General features: G+C 41.9%; 4 protein-coding genes across 30 annotated transcripts in view; 2 read left to right on the forward strand and 2 right to left on the reverse strand.

The window, feature by feature from the left end:
• Positions 1-47: 47 nt before the first annotated feature.
• On the forward strand, positions 48-9,574 carry LOC6613920 (egl nine homolog 1). Of its 2 annotated transcripts, none has more exons than XM_032720918.1 (5): positions 48-1,116; positions 7,947-8,226; positions 8,317-8,397; positions 8,459-8,598; positions 8,658-9,574. In XM_032720918.1, exons 1-5 carry the CDS (start codon positions 539-541, stop codon positions 9,034-9,036), a joined length of 1,458 nt encoding a protein of 485 aa, XP_032576809.1. In that variant the 5' UTR covers positions 48-538; the 3' UTR covers positions 9,037-9,574. The 2 variants fall into 2 exon arrangements, with proteins under 2 accessions (XP_032576809.1, XP_002038385.1); XM_002038349.2 differs by lacking the exon at positions 48-1,116 and adding an exon at positions 6,175-6,844.
• LOC6613919 (probable mitochondrial import inner membrane translocase subunit Tim17 4) lies at positions 1,281-3,652 on the reverse strand. The gene has a single exon (XM_032720919.1). The coding sequence runs from the start codon at positions 2,145-2,147 to the stop codon at positions 1,473-1,475; it is 675 nt and encodes a 224-aa protein (XP_032576810.1). The 5' UTR covers positions 2,148-3,652; the 3' UTR covers positions 1,281-1,472.
• A 151-nt stretch (positions 9,575-9,725) lies between the features above and the next one.
• LOC6613921 (C-type lectin 37Da) lies at positions 9,726-11,683 on the forward strand. The gene is made up of 2 exons (XM_002038350.2): positions 9,726-10,393; positions 10,501-11,683. The coding sequence occupies exons 1-2, from the start codon at positions 10,303-10,305 to the stop codon at positions 10,962-10,964; spliced, it is 555 nt and encodes a 184-aa protein (XP_002038386.1). The 5' UTR covers positions 9,726-10,302; the 3' UTR covers positions 10,965-11,683.
• Positions 11,684-11,836: 153 nt separating this feature from the next.
• Positions 11,837-15,568, reverse strand: part of LOC6613925 (TLD domain-containing protein 2) — a 66,272-nt gene continuing 62,540 nt past the window's right edge. For all 26 annotated transcript variants that reach the window (XM_032720903.1, XM_032720904.1, XM_032720906.1 and 23 more), the window contains 2 exons: positions 15,251-15,420; positions 11,837-15,187 (listed from right to left, as the gene is read on the reverse strand). In XM_032720903.1, coding sequence (XP_032576794.1) covers positions 15,052-15,187; positions 15,251-15,420 — 306 coding nt within the window. In that variant the 3' untranslated portion in view covers positions 11,837-15,051. The remainder of the gene's footprint in view (positions 15,188-15,250; positions 15,421-15,568) is intronic.

Consider the following 15,568-nt stretch of genomic DNA (forward strand, 5'->3'; position numbering starts at 1 on the left):
AGTGCTGTACAACGAGTGCAGGTCAATCGTTGCTCGCCAAGTATCGGTCGACGCCCATCGCTATCAAATAAAAATTTTAGTGCTGAGTTAAGAATTTTCCCTTTTTTTGCACAGTTTACGCGTTTTTTATAAACAAGGGGCGTAATAGAGCTCAAGGCAGGGTATAAAACAGTTAATAGAGTGATAAGTTGCAAGCCTAAAACGCCTTACAAGCTAGAAAACTCGCAGGAAAACCCAACAACAACGCACATATAGCTGCCCGTGCGTCTGTGTGTGTGCGTTGTATGTGCGTTATTTTGTTTATTTGGCAAATTCGGTGGCCTACGTGATTAAAATAAGCACAAGCGGACTCAAGTGAAATGTTGGCTAAAACGTCCGAGTGCCGTAATTCGCATTGATAACAAATAGCCATAATCTGCGAGCGTGTGTGTGTGTGATTGCCTCATTTGGCGAAGGTGAGGTGGGGTAAAAAACGCTGGGAGAGCAGTCAAGGTTAAAATCGGTCGTCGCCTTTGGCTCTCCTCTCCCGCAAAATGCAATGACCAGGGGTCGCGGAAAGGTCAGGGATTCAGCAAGCCATTCCGGCTCCCACTCCGCATCCAAATCGGCCATGGACCCGCCGCGCTGCTCCATCTGCGGCACTCAGCAGCAGCTGCTGCGCTGCGCCAAGTGCAAGGCCGTCTACTACTGCTCCCCCGCCCACCAGCATCTCCATTGGCCCGACCACCGCACCGAGTGCCGCCTCCTGACCCGCCAAAAGCTCAACAGCAGCAACAACAACAAGCATCAGCAACTCCAGCAGCAGCAGCAGCAGCGGCAGCAGATCCAGCAACTGCAACAAGCTGTGGCATCTGCCAATCTGGAAGGCAGCGGCGCCGGCGCCAACTGCTCAACCGCCCAGATGATGACGCCTGCCCACCAGGCGCAGAGTTGGCCCGCCGAGGTAGACAACCTGCTGAATCTCCTCGGGCAGCCAGGCAGCCAAGAGAAGGCGGCAGCTGCGGAAACGGAAGCGGGTCAAAGGCAGCAGCAGCACCAGCATCATCACCATCATGGCGAAAAGAGCTCCAGCTATCAAATCGGTCTGGCGGATGTCAGCTTCATGGGATCAGGAAGGTAGGTCGTCAGTGGACAGGTCAGATGTTTCAGTTCCAGCAGTTTTAGGCTAAAACATATATTTAAAAATTTATAATACTATAAAACTACTACTGATGGCAACCTAAAAGAAATGTATTTTTCTTAGAACTTCTTTTGAGGCTGCACAGTGCAATAGTATTATGTTAGATGCAATCAAATACCAGCTGATCTTTTATTGAAGATGGAAAAACATTCTCCATGAGATATAAAATCATACCGAGTACCTACTGGGCTTTTAAAAATAATATAAGATTAACGCTGAATATCGAAGTAACACTTAATTTGGAAGAAGCATAGGAGGTTGACTCAAAACAGATGCTTTGCTGCGTAAACTATCAGACGATTTCGGCCAGCTTTACCAGATCGACCAACGAGCGAATTGGCTTCATCAGTTGCCCCAGTCCCTTACCCTCCACTGCATCCGAACATATGGGCTGCTGTATCTTGTTGTGTGCCCTGTATGCCCGACATTCATCCAACACCCGCTCGAACTCCGCCCCAGTTAGGTTCGAACCAGCAACGGCTGTCTCCCACTGGGGTCTCTGCATTTGCTGGTCAACAGTGATTAGGCCCTCCTCTGCTTTGACTCCTCCATCCGACGCATGAATCGTGGCCACTGCTGCTCCAGCTCCCTCGAGCATGGCCAAAACAAGGCAGCCCACAAAGGCACTGTTGGCCATGGCTCGAATTCCATTCCGGGCGGCTAAAATCCCGCCAGTGGCCGCTCCGCTGACAATCGCGTTCCAGGAATCCTCCCTCTGGCGGTACGAGACCATGACGCAGTCTACCGTGCTGAAGGTGGCGCCCCAAATGGCAAAGCTGCCGGCTATGACCGGTGTCCGCAACCTCACCGATTCTATACCGCCGTACAAGCCACGTCGAAGACCGGACGGAGCGTTTCGGAATCCCTTCAGGTACTGGAACAACGATCCTCCCATGGTGCCCATCATAAAGGCGCACCCGCAATCCTCTACAATCCTGATGGGACACGGCTGGCGATTGTACTCCATGGTCTGGATACTGACCCAAAGACTCCGTAATTAATTCTAAACTTAATTTGTAGTGAACTTTCCTTGTTTTGCGAATATGTACTATCAGCTTTTGACCAATCTGGCCTTTGATTGAAAGCGTGTGTTTATGGTTAATACATAACTTTGAGAATTTTACCTTACGACTTTTAGGTCCGTTCTAACTAGATAAATAATATTTACCGATGGTCCTACAAATAATGTAAAATATACAGAGATCGAGCAAAAACAATCGCTTGCATAAGGAAATTGCTATTAAGATATTGATTACTTATTTTCAATGTCTTTTTGAAAACATTTAAATGACTCGGTAGAACAGATTTTCAAGTTTCTTCTACGTTTTGGTGGCAGCTTATCTTGAATTTGATCACCCATGATTTCACCTGATAACTAGTTATTAAATGTGACTGAACCAAGCACCCCGATTAGCCAGCCGACCGCACACTTGAAGTTGCGTTTGCAGTTTGTGAAAACTGTGCCGGAGCGAAATATATAGCCCCGATTAGGCCCCACTATGTGCATCCTCCTGCTCGTAGCCCCCCAGCGTCTTCACTTGCACATCAAGTCAATTACGATAAGCGGTTACGTGCCCACTCCTGAGAAGCCGCACGAATCAACAGCAGAACATGGCACAGCTGATGACAAATCGTTTATATGGCGTTGAAGTTTATGGTTTTCGCGATCATCAAGCTTCTTCGCACCTAATTTATTGGTTGTTGATATAAAGCTTATACTAGTTACCCCGCAAAAGGTCCTATAACGCAAATCAGAACATTGAATAGCACTGCTGGATCATCTAAATTGGTTTAAAACTTTCACAATCGGCTTAGATGGATGGGTGGATGATTGAGAGTATTTGCCAAACCATGACTCCTTTTAGAACTGCTGCTGTTGAAGTGTTACAGGTGTTCAAGGTAAAGCTCCCCATCCAATTGGGAACTAGGAAAGGACTCTTTAGAAGGCTTGGTGTTGGTTTAAAAATAGAAATAGTTGGTTTTCCCATTCAACTCATCGCTTTGTCAGATGAGAATTGTGATTGCCCTGCGATTTTGTTGTCTCCGGATCGTTAACATTCTGCTCCGAGATGTCACCTCGCGAGTCCGAGTATTTACCTTCGGCTTACGTTACGTGCCCGGTCGCATAGTGCATATGGCGCCCATGCCCGCCCTGATAGCACCTGCAATCGCAGCCGGAGTCGCATTTTTCCGGACGGAGGTGCTGCCTCTGTAATTATTCTGTTGCGCAGTTTGTTGCGTCCAAATCTTTGATACTCGCTTATTTATTTTGCTGTGCACACCGGCATTAACGAATACAACAAACATGAACCGCGCACATCGGAGCACATATAGAAATTTGTTCGTAATTTTAGCTTTCAGCCAATCCGGCTGAGTCATCATCGACCACACTGTGCGGTGAAATATTTTGTGTTCTTTGATGGGCAGTTGTTGCCAATAAATGGAACATATGAAGTAATTCAGGTAATTTCCCACCCGAAAGTTATGATATTTTCTTTCTACTTGTATCCAAATAAAAGACTTAATTTTTTTTGGTTACTGTTGCAAATCGATTTTGTCAGGTGCAGTGTAGCCGCTTTTTTCTACCTTCTTATCGCCCCAAGTGTGTGGGTGGTCCGTTCGGCAGGGAGGTCCGGAGCGTTTTGCCTACGTGCCGGGAATACGCAAGCGTATCGTTCAAATCGTGTTATCAGAGTTTAGCGTTTGCCTTAGCTCCGAGATTTCACTCTGCGGCGGGATGTGTCTTTATCAAACAATTAGCGCAGTCGGCGGCCCGACGTGATCTCATTGCCAGGGGCTTGCAAAATTCCGGCATTGTTTAGAAATGTGCTAAAATAAATGTGTCAAGCAACTCGCTGGGAAAAACAAACAATACGGTTGCGCAAAACTCGATGAACAGCAAAAGCCAAAAAAACCGCATCTTCTCGCCACCGAATGCCAATGTCAATGAGCAATATTGATAAGAAGTATGCATTCAATCCATTCGCGGATGGTTTGCTCTGCGACTTTTTGATTTTCTTAAGATTTAGCCAGAGTGCGTTCACCTTCACAGTCTTCTTGACTTCCGAACTTGGATGTTTAATATAGTTTTGAAGGCAGAGAAAGTGTTTTCCAGATTAAATTCAATCAAGTTTTTTCAGATCAAAGTTGGGAACTTCAATCAAAGTTCGAACTATTGCGATGGTATTTTGTTTAAAAATATTCTTAGCTACATTTCCTTCAGATTTCCTTGAAGGTTCAACTTCCAATTTGGTGGAAACCCATCCCATGGTGGCACCCTTCATCGGTATTAACGCCCAGCGATGGATCTCGAAAAGCAAACCCGAGCGAGCTACGTAGGCAGACGCACGTCATCAAGGTCGACTGCCACTCAGTGCGTGTGCGTGGCCACGCCCCTCGCCCAGCTGGTTCTCCGCCCACCAAAAGGGCTGCTAGTTGGTGTGGTACACGTGCCGCAGTCGCCGTTGTCGCACGTAATACATCACAGACGAAAAGGGCGCCAATCGATCATTACAATGTACACGGAAACATGTTAGCGCTAAAAGAAATCAGTTCAGTTTAGTGACCATTGTGCTTCAGAAATGGGTTGTGTAAGTGAGACAGCATGCATGATGCACTTAGCGCGCAGGAGGTAACTTAATGTTAAGTCTAGCCCAAGGATATAGCCAAATAATGAATAGAATATAGAATGATCTTTATTCCTATCCCATAAGATACTTTTGATATTTTTCGTTACTAATTCCATGACTGATTTATTATACATACATATGTATATTGGTTACAGAATGTTGGTCAGATTTCTGGGATGTTTCTTTATTTTAATGGTGCTTTGAAAAGTCTCCCCGATTTCTCTGCGTGCACATTGTTTGGCGGCGACTTTGAACTGGGCCGTTGACCCAATTCTGTGGTTCGCACATTCGCCTAGCTTCCGCGTGCTTCCGCCGTTTGTGGCTCATCTTTCTTAGTGTTTCTTCAAAGCATTTTTAGCAGATACTTGTATTAAACAATTTAAATATCTACAGTAGCGCTGACCTACTCACACTCCCTTCGCTGGCGACCATCTCTTTCTGACTCACTTGGCTATCGCATTAACGCCTGTGCGTGTGGCTTCCTTGCGTTTGTGTGGGTCGCTCGCATGTGCGTGTGCCAATTGCGCATTGGTGTGTGTGCTGGGCTACGTGACGATTGTTGCGCTTGTCTTTCTGCCTTATTGTTTGCCTCCGCTTTTCCCCGCTTTTCCACTTGCATTTCATTGGTTTGGCAGAGAGTGTTTGAACTCTCTTGAAGGGCAAGCGGAACGAGTAGCTTCCTCCCGCTGCCTGGAACCTTGCGGGTATCCGATCCCCTAAATTGCACGTTCAGCTCGGATTTTCGCTATCTGCAGCTGCCTTTTACCTACATATGTACGTATTTTCCTTATCTTTCATTATTTGCTCACACCTACCAAGGTGCTGCTTATCGCCTTAAGCGGCTGCTTCTCCTTCGATTCTTTAGCTGCTCCCCAGGCCCCCAGTTTTCTCATTCACTCGTAGTTTCATGGACGCTCTGAGATAGTGATGAACGGATTTGAGAGCCGGACGGAAAATAGCTAGAAAAATTTGGATACAGCAAACGATCTCCAATTTTAGGACCAAACTAAACTTTTTCTACGATCTTGTTGTTATCGTATTAAATGATTGTATTCTGTATCCCCAATGGTTGCATATGCATTGCAATACAATTACAAAAATGCCCAATATAGTAACTTACAAATACGGGATAAATGTACAGCTCACCTTAGCCCATTTTGAACTGAGTTTTAAATACCTAATGTCATACATGTCAATTCAATTCATGAAACGTTAACAACATGTTCGACTAACACACCACAATTCGAGCACTTATAATATAGTTTTGGCCATAAAATAGCTAGATTGTTTTCACCAGCTCTCAAAACGCTCTGCCTCTCTCTTTCGTAACCAACGGTATCGAGCGAGAGCGACCTGCTCTGCAGCCGCATTCGGAAAACGAACGGCGACGAGTGCGGTTCGATTCAGCTGCTTCACATTTCACTTAAATTAGTTAACCGAAGCCGACTGATAAACAAACGTGACTAACTGTGCATAAACAAAGCCAAATCAAAACAAACATCTGCCAGTGAAACAAAGCGAAAAGTGAAATATATAGGCAGCTGGCCCCAACAAATGCAAACTGCAATAATACGTATCTGCCCACCAACACAATTGCACCGATATATATAACTCGCACTCTTTCCCTCTTGTAATCGAGGCTCACGTTGGCATAAAACTCGCGGCAAATTATAAACTTTCTTCAGTTTTGCGTGAATTTCTGGAGGAGTCGTTTGAGAACCCTTCATCTCCCTAGAACAGTAACCAACCAATTCAGGGTATCTAAAAAGGATCCTGGAACAATTCAAATGCCAAGAACTTAATTCATCCTTTCTCTGCACAACAACAACTGATAACTCCGTGGAGATACAAAGAAAAGGACTTCAGTCTTAAAGGTGTCTCAAGAGTATAGAGTTCTTGTGATAACAGTGATAAGCAAGCTGACTAATCAAGGCAAAATGATAACCTCCACAACCACGGACTACAAAAACTTTTTCAAACACCCGGCACATCCTTCCAATGCTGAACAATACTTTCGGGAACTTTTGGACAAGCGGTAATGATCTTTTGAATACTGAAGGAAATGAGGCTATAATTAAGGAAATCTCCTAAAGAGAAAATTAAGAGTGTCCACATGACAGTGAAGGATATGAATGAATATTACCCTTGGGTAATCTAATTTACATTTTAAAAAGAGTTTTGAAGTTAATGGGCTTTTGAAACGACGTTGCTATTACAATACAAATCTTATTGTATTTTTTAAAATTCCTTTAAACTTGTTCAATAATGAACATCATTTTAGGTGTTGGATTCGTTTTGATTGACGCGTAATGCATTCCAATCAAAGGTCAAAACCTTTTTTGGAATAGTTATTTTTCGGGCTGAATATGAACTATTTTCTCTTCTGGATTTCACACCTCTTATGGTATAATCTGTTAATTATGATTTGCATTATCTTTTGCACTGCGAATGTCAATAAAACCGGTTAACAGTTTCTGTTTGTGGTCTTCAATGTCGTCTTTCTTGTATCTTAATCTTTAGACAGCCGTTGATTTTGAATTCGTATATTAATATGTTGGTGGTAGCAAATTTGCTATCCTGCGTTGTCTGCAGATAGTTCTTCCCATCCCATTCTGGGAATTCTATCAACAGCGTGGCACGTTTCAGTAATATTTGTATATTTGCGACAACGATTTGACTTTATGACTTTGAATGGCGACTGTGAACTTGTGCGAAATGTTTCATCTCTGCTTTATATTTTTCGCAATGTGTAGCTTTGCGTTGCTTATCCAGAATTTCGCGATCGTCTGGGCCAGTTGAGTTCTGGGTGGCCTACGTGACTGGGAACCACCGACATGTATGAAAATATTGGTTTTATGGGTGGATCATAAAAAAGTCGTAAAATTGTATGCATCGCAGTACCCGTTGCTCAACCGCCTGTAAAAAAGCTTAAGCGCAATCGAACTTTTGTGCTAAAAATAGCGAGGAAAAGCGTCTACATTAATTAGATGCAGGGGTTTCCCCAAGGTGACCTCACTCACATCGGTATCTCTAATTCAAATACAGATTAACGGCCTTGAAAGGTCTATATATTTTCTGTCGACTAAAAAGGAACGTAATTGACCTAAGATCTTTTTTTCTCTTCTGATTTTCCGCAGTGAGCGCCGCTATGAGGATCTGTGCCGCAACATCATCAGCGACATGAACCAGTATGGTCTGTCCGTGGTGGACGACTTCCTGGGCATGGAGACGGGCCTGAAGATCCTCAACGAGGTTCGAAGCATGTACAACGCAGGAGCCTTCCAAGATGGACAAGTGGTGACCAACCAGACGCCCGATGCACCCGCGGTGCGCGGTGACAAGATCCGAGGCGACAAGATCAAGTGGGTTGGTGGCAATGAGCCGGGCTGCAGCAATGTCTGGTATCTGACCAATCAGGTGAGCAACGTACAAGAGAAATACTTTTATGGTCTCTAACCTACTTGTGCTTACTTTAGTTGGAAAGTCTAACCTAATTGTTCCTTTCAGATTGACTCTGTGGTGTATCGTGTCAACACGATGAAGGATAATGGCATCTTGGGCAACTACCACATAAGGGAGCGCACGAGGGTAAGCGTTTGCGGAGGAAATACCTTTGGGATTATGTTAACATATGACTCCTTAATCTTAGGCAATGGTCGCCTGTTATCCCGGATCGGGAACTCACTACGTCATGCATGTGGACAATCCCCAAAAGGATGGCCGTGTTATAACGGCCATATACTACCTGAATATCAACTGGGATGCGCGGGAAAGTGGCGGCATTCTGCGGTAGGTTTAATAAACATACCTGTGCTATGAAAATCAATCTAACTTTATTGCTCGAACAGAATTCGGCCAACACCCGGAACCACAGTGGCGGATATTGAGCCCAAGTTTGATCGGCTGATATTCTTCTGGTCTGACATTCGGAATCCCCACGAAGTGCAGCCCGCTCACCGTACCCGCTATGCCATCACCGTCTGGTACTTCGATGCCAAGGAGCGCGAGGAGGCCCTTATTAGGGCCAAACTGGAAAACAGCAAGACGAACAATCTGGCAGCTCAAGCCCAAGCCCAACAGGCTGAACCAGACTCCACCACCACACCACCCGCAGCACCAGCTTCATCCGCATCCAGTCTGCCGGCTAGCATGTCCACGGGAACGGGAGCGCTGAACGCCAATGTTTCGAGTAATTCCTGCGCCACCAGCAGCGAAATATGCACGTAACCCAAGCCGGCAGCGCAGCTATAGGGCAACCAAAAAGTGTAAATTATTTCCAACCAAACACACATGTATAAAACTAGTTAAAAACTATTTATAGCTTCGGACGGGCGGCAGCCCAATCCCGCATTGCGAAAGTTAATCAAAGCTCCTTTAGTCGTTAAGCCTTCTAGTTTAGTCTCTAAGTCGTACCCTTAGTCATTCTCGCATTAACCATTAGCTTACTGCCATGTCAGCGTCCGAGTTGGTTGTTTATTAATTTTAGTTTGTTGCATCTTTGTCAGGACCTTTTGCCTAGCTCATTCTTAGTTTTTGGCTGCCAAAGTATTATACCTAAAGAGAAGTTAACTAGATTCAATAACATAAGCAACTGTCGCGACGCTCATTGCATATTATCTCAAAATTATTTAAGAAGCCAGTTAATCGTGAGCAAACGCGGTCACTGGCTAACACTCAATCTGTCGACTCTCATGCATCTTGTTAGACATCTTTTTGATATCGTTTACATCTAATAACAAACGAAAATAAATGTTTGTCCGAAATACGTTCTCTTGTTATCTGTAAATCATGAAATATGTATATTTATGACATATCTACATATTGTATGTATATTTTTTATATTAAACAAAAGCCTGAGCTGATGAATTACGTGTGGCCTACAATTTTGTGGTTGTAGAGAGATGGATTTTAAGCGGTTTTATTTGGTACAGAGTTTAAAGTTACTAATATTTTAATATTTTTTTAATCTGGTCGTTTTGACGAAATGTACATATACATACATACACCGCCGAAAAGATGTCTCTGAAATATTTTGTTCAATTTTTTGCCTGTAGGTATGCTAGACTATAAAGGAACAGCAATTTGTTCTGTGATTCTGGAATGCTAACAATTAAGCAATAGTCTGGTATTTTTATAAAAGAAAATATTTCGATTCTTGATTAAGTGACACGGTTTCAAAAGTCACAATTCTGTATGCCTTATTGCGACTTTTCAAACTTCTTTAAAAGGGAGTCGATCAGATATCCCAAATTTGATAAATGTTACCTTTATTTATGGCGACCCTTTTATCTAATGACACTTATTGGCAAATTTTATCTGTTAGGTGAAATTGCTTTGAGTTCAACTCTGGTATGGAACTTCTAATTTTGGCATTGCAATTAGGTCGTAATTACTAAATACCGTAATTAATTACTACCTTACCATATTGTTTCTGATAAAGAAGGAGCGTATATATAAGCGGGGATTTTGCCTGTGAAATCATTTTGCTCCAGCATGCAGAAGATCTTCGTCAATTTAATTTTGTTTCTGACTTATTTGAGCCTTGGGAGGGCCAAAGAGAAGTACACAACATTTGTGATTTCTGGTAAGTAATGAACACAAGCCAGTAATAACTCTATCATTAATTGATTATTATCTAATTATTTACTCATCCGAAATATATTCTATCGGATCTCTTAACTATGTTCTAAGGAAACCCACATAACTTGGCTGTTAACTCGACCCCCTTTATAAGGATTGATGACGGCTACTACAACTTCCGACAGGACAAAGTAAATTGGTACGTCGCCTATGAGAACTGTCGCAAGTTGGGATCCGAACTGGTGACCTTCGAAACGGCCGAAGAGTTCGACGCTGTGACTGGCTACCTAAAAAACAAGGGAGAGCGCTCGGAGCATTGGACGTCTGGAAATGATCTGGGGAAACAGGGAACCCACAATTGGTTTGCCGATGCCACGCCTATAAACATCAATCGCTGGGCACCCAAACAACCCGACAATGCAGGAGGAAATGAGCATTGTATACACTTGGGATACATTTACGGAGACTCAAAGGATATTCAGCTGAATGATCGACCCTGTAACAACGTCAAAAGCCTATTTAAATATGTTTGTGAGGCGAAACAGGAAACTGTTTCCATTGTCGTGTGGAAGTAGACCAAATGAAAGCATCTAATAAATTTATTTTACGTCAGTTGGATAGAGAGATGATTTGTGGAATTTTGACTCTTCAACTTTTATTTGATTTAAATTGTTCACTTTAATGATTGTGAGCAGAAATGGTCCTCCTTTTTGAGAAAAACACCGATCTTAACGATATCGATTCCAGACCAAACTTACTTGAATAATGGAATCCCTTTATAAGCTACTCAAATAAAAATTGTAATAGGGAAATGAACGCGCAGTGAATCCAACGCAGATATCTTCAAAAGTGAACACAAAGTTGATATTTGAATATACATTTTATTTTTCAGAAAAGTTGTTCATTTTTGTAATGACTTTACATTTACATATAGGATATATTTATATATATTCTCTTGCGTTCTGCTCATGTGTTTTTGTTCTTATTGAGTTTGCTTTTGTTGGAATGCAATATAATAGGTACGATACAAGTTGCACACATGAATTAATCCGTTATCTGTTATATAATGTGTTTAGAATAACCAAAGAACAACGAATGCATTCCATTCAAACCAAACAACCAAGGCGAACTTTCGAACTCTCGAATTAGTTTTAACATTTACTCTGTTCACTATCCTTGCAAATATGCTTAGTACTTGGCCGCGACCTGAATACAGCTAGCCGATATCATCGAGACACACTAGATTCGCTTTCCAAAAATATATATATATACTATATATGTATGCATTTAGGTAGATATATGCCTCTCGTATATATACACACGACGTAGGTAATGGCTGCTGTTCGTCTAGTAATCAACTATGTTCTCAATTGCTTGCAATCTGTCGGTAGAAAAATAAGCCACCTGCTGCATCCACATCTCAACGTCCCCAATCTTCCGATCTGTCTATATCCTTTGAAAAATCCTCCCTCTCGTCCAGTCCCCCACTTAACACATGTGGCATGTGCCATGGACCTTTAGTTGTGGCCTGGATAGATAGAGTGGTGCTCTCTTCTAAGTGGAGTTTATACAATCGCGCGGTTGTTCTACAATCAGCATTCTACAGGGTGGAACTGAAAAAGCGGAGGTCGTCTTCAGCACCTAACAATCGCAAATCTATCTCTAAGAGGGTGCACATATGTATGTATATTGTATGCATATCTGACGCGCCTGGCCGAATATCTGCCGCGAATTGTGCGAATTACATTGTGTTTATTTTCAGTGCACAACAACTAGAAACGTTTGCAAACTACTCAACACTGCAATGGGCAAGCGCACTGGAAATGCGGACACTGAGTGCAAAAAGTACTCGCATGGGCTGGGATAATTGCACACTAACTGATTAACTGGCCGTGAAATACATACATGTATGTCTGCCTGAATTACATATTACACCAATACTAAGCACTTATTGAACGCACAACAAAACTTGGGGTAGCAGAACTATAGTTCGTCATCAATGAATCATGCATTGATGGCTTAAACAAGTGCCTGCTGCAACAACTATACACATGTATGTATGTATGTGCGGCATATGTTACGCTGTTTCGCTTGGTATATGCACCAGTCTACAATTTAATTGACAGAAGTTACAATATAAAATTATCTCCATTAATTTCGGCTCCATATGGCTATGGATATGCACTTCATAACTGCTCAACGCACAACAAAATAGCTACGAATTCAACAACATAGTTTCATAGCCTACGGAAATAAACACTTCTTGACTTCATATACATATGTAAGTATATTAACTAAGCTTTTAGCTCGCGTGTGTGAGTTTTGTTTGGGTCATAATTGACTGGTTGTCAACAAACTATTCTGCGGTATACGTATCGATAATATTTAATGATATCATGCTACAACCATACTCGTAGAGTTGTCGCATGCCATATTTTGTAGTAAACGTATTTTGGTCTCAAGTTTTTGAATGAAGTTCGCGTGTAGTTGAAGTGATTTCAAGGCTAAACGATCTTTCGGTTTCCGGTTATCATAGCTTTTGCTCTCAACAGTCCTCAAAAGAAAGTCTTTCGTTTTCACAATACAACAGGGATTCAACTTGATTTGGATTTGGTTTAATGCGTGCTTAGGGAGGGGCTTATATAACATCTTAGAGGGATGAAGTTTAGTGGGTGTGTGTGTGGTCAGGCATGCAAACTACACAAAAATTGTCTGTCAAGGTCGTTTAAATAACATCTAAAACATCTTCCACTGGCGTGAGTCGCCCTCGTTCACCACTTTCTTAATTTTCATATGTATATTTCCATTTTTAGGGCTGGGGTGCGTGCAAATTTTCAGCTAAATTTCTCTAAAGTGTTGCATGCTTAGATGATTCTCTGGGTTTCGTTTTGGGATTATCTTTACATTTAATATCTTCAATCTCTTTATAATTTCACAATTTTTTTTGTTGGCTCGTGTGCGTTGTTTCGTGACTTTGTTTCACTTTTAAACCAGTAAAAACTTGAACTCCGATGAAATGAAATATTTTTAATACCTTACTTTTTGTTAGTTTCGAACTCGGTTCTGTGTAAAATATCAGCAATTTTGTTTCGTTTCGTTTGTTCTCTGAAATGTATCTATCTCCCAGCGTCTCGAGTGTATTTGAATATTTAGAATATGTTTCTGAGTCGCCTGCGTGGCCGTAAGATTTTTGGGTAGTTCTGGGGGGTCACAATACAATCGATTGGGGGGAGCTAGATTGAGGGGAGGCCGGGGTTTTGTTTTTTTTGGGGCGCAAATACACTACAAAAATTACACTTACATATACCTATATTCGTTTCTACCATTGTACATTTATATATTAGCGTATGTGTATACATATATGTATATATTTTATTTATTTTAATCATACTGAAATTGTATCTCAAAAGGGATATAAAGCCATTTAAGTTTGTTGGTTTGATTTCCTCAAATCCTTTTCCACCAGCAACCAGCCACCGCTCGTCTGATTCTGCTGCGGAAGTATCTGTGTGTGTGTGTGTGTACATATGTATGTGGGTGTGAGCGATATCTGCGAAGAGAACTTACAACTACAAAACAAAGGTGCCTTATAGCAAGCATCCTTATAGCACAGCGAATAACACACCTAGGATACAATTATCTTGAAACGATCAATTGGGAACCCCATCAGAGTAAAACCTCTGTTTGGCCAGTTTGGTGTATTATATTGTGTATTTCGTTCTGGTGTTGTTTCTGTTTTTGTTTTAGTATAATTGCATAAAAGTCAACATCATTAGCATTAAAATAATCGTAATTAAATATATGTATGTATGTATATCGTGTAAAACTAAAAATAAAACGCTCGATCTCAGCTCTTCGCGGCTCCTTCTTTACATATACATAAAAGTCAAATGGTTTAAAGTTATCTTCGCTTTAGTTTTACTTGCAATCAGCACTTTTGCACTAAAAATTATATCGACATTCTTTTTATTTTTCTCATCTTCTCAGCTCGCTTCGCTTTTCACAATGTTCTCAAATAACTCTAGTAACTCAAACAATCGAAACTAAATTCAAACTGAAATCAATCAAGAGAACTGACACGATAAATGCCTTTTTTCTATATGTCTCTTCTCACAATTTGGTGTTTATAATTAAATGTGTGTTTTCATGTGGGCGTGTGTGGGTGTATGCGTGTGCCATGTTTTTCATGGAGATGTGTGATGACCTCAATTGTTATCCTCAATTGTTTTCGCTTAAGTTTCCGCGTCGATAGTCTGTTTCTTGGGTTTTCTCATGTTCTCTTTTGTTTTGTTTAAGTCTAACACATAATTTAGTTGCTTTTGTTTAATAATATATGATATAAAAACTAAATAATTAATACGTTCCAACGCATAGCTAACTCGCAGTTGCTTCCGAGAACCGAGTTTTCACAAGCATTTTTCTTCAGATCAGATCCCTTCAAAACCATCTTCATGTGGTGGTGTTGGTGTATTCAAGTGTTTCGGGGTTCGGGCTGTGTGGACCGTTCCGAAGGGACGATCCTTGGACGCACACCAGCTTTTGACATCTTCCTCAGGTTGTTGGTTTTTAGTACAAGTACATATAGTTAATTAAATAGATAGGTCGGCAGGAGGCCTTCGCTCCCATCCTTAAATATGTTTGTTGTCGACAACAGAAATTCACTTAAACAAATGCCCAGCATTCGAGTGTTTTGATAACAAAGTCTTCTTGTGGCGCCAGAGGCTCATTGCCGTATGTGCTGCACTGCTGCGATCGTCCCTGGTTCAGGTCACCATCCAGCCACAGGCCAAAACGACCGCTGAAAATAGATTGAAGCACAAATTAGCAAGTGCCAGGCGCGCATCAAGAGAATCAAACTCACTCTCCAGCGCCAATCGAAAGGCTTTCCATGTTGCCTTTGATGAAGTACATATTCTCGCCAGTCCAATGGAACACCTTGAAGCTGGGGTTAAACTTGTAGAGCAGGGACTCACCGGTGCCGTAAAAGTGATCCGACACATGCAGTGAGCAGGAGGTGAGGGCACCAAATACCTACACGAGATTAAACAAGAATTAGTGCAAGTTTATAAAACAATTTGCGTAACATTTCTTAATTGCTCTTATCTTCACTGCACTTAGCTTGAGCTTAAAACGCTGCTAATTGATGAATTCAAAAGGTAAAAACTGAATTCGTCTAATT

The sequence above is a fragment of the Drosophila sechellia genome, chromosome 3R (genome assembly GCF_004382195.2).
Source record: "Drosophila sechellia strain sech25 chromosome 3R, ASM438219v1, whole genome shotgun sequence".
NCBI classification, from domain to species: Eukaryota; Metazoa; Arthropoda; class Insecta; order Diptera; family Drosophilidae; genus Drosophila; species Drosophila sechellia.

Bases quoted from the DNA above. Each gene is read 5' to 3' on its own strand.
- LOC6613920 (XM_032720918.1), top strand. From the start codon at position 539: ATGACCAGGGGTCGCGGAAAGGTCAGGGATTCAGCAAGCCATTCCGGC. The intron at 8,227-8,316 runs GTGAGCAACGTA...TGTTCCTTTCAG, and splicing joins TCTGGTATCTGACCAATCAG to ATTGACTCTGTGGTGTATCG. The intron at 8,599-8,657 runs GTAGGTTTAATA...TTGCTCGAACAG, and splicing joins GAAAGTGGCGGCATTCTGCG to AATTCGGCCAACACCCGGAA.
- LOC6613919 (XM_032720919.1), bottom strand. From the start codon at position 2,147: ATGGAGTACAATCGCCAGCCGTGTCCCATCAGGATTGTAGAGGATTGC.
- LOC6613921 (XM_002038350.2), top strand. From the start codon at position 10,303: ATGCAGAAGATCTTCGTCAATTTAATTTTGTTTCTGACTTATTTGAGC. The intron at 10,394-10,500 runs GTAAGTAATGAA...CTATGTTCTAAG, and splicing joins CACAACATTTGTGATTTCTG to GAAACCCACATAACTTGGCT.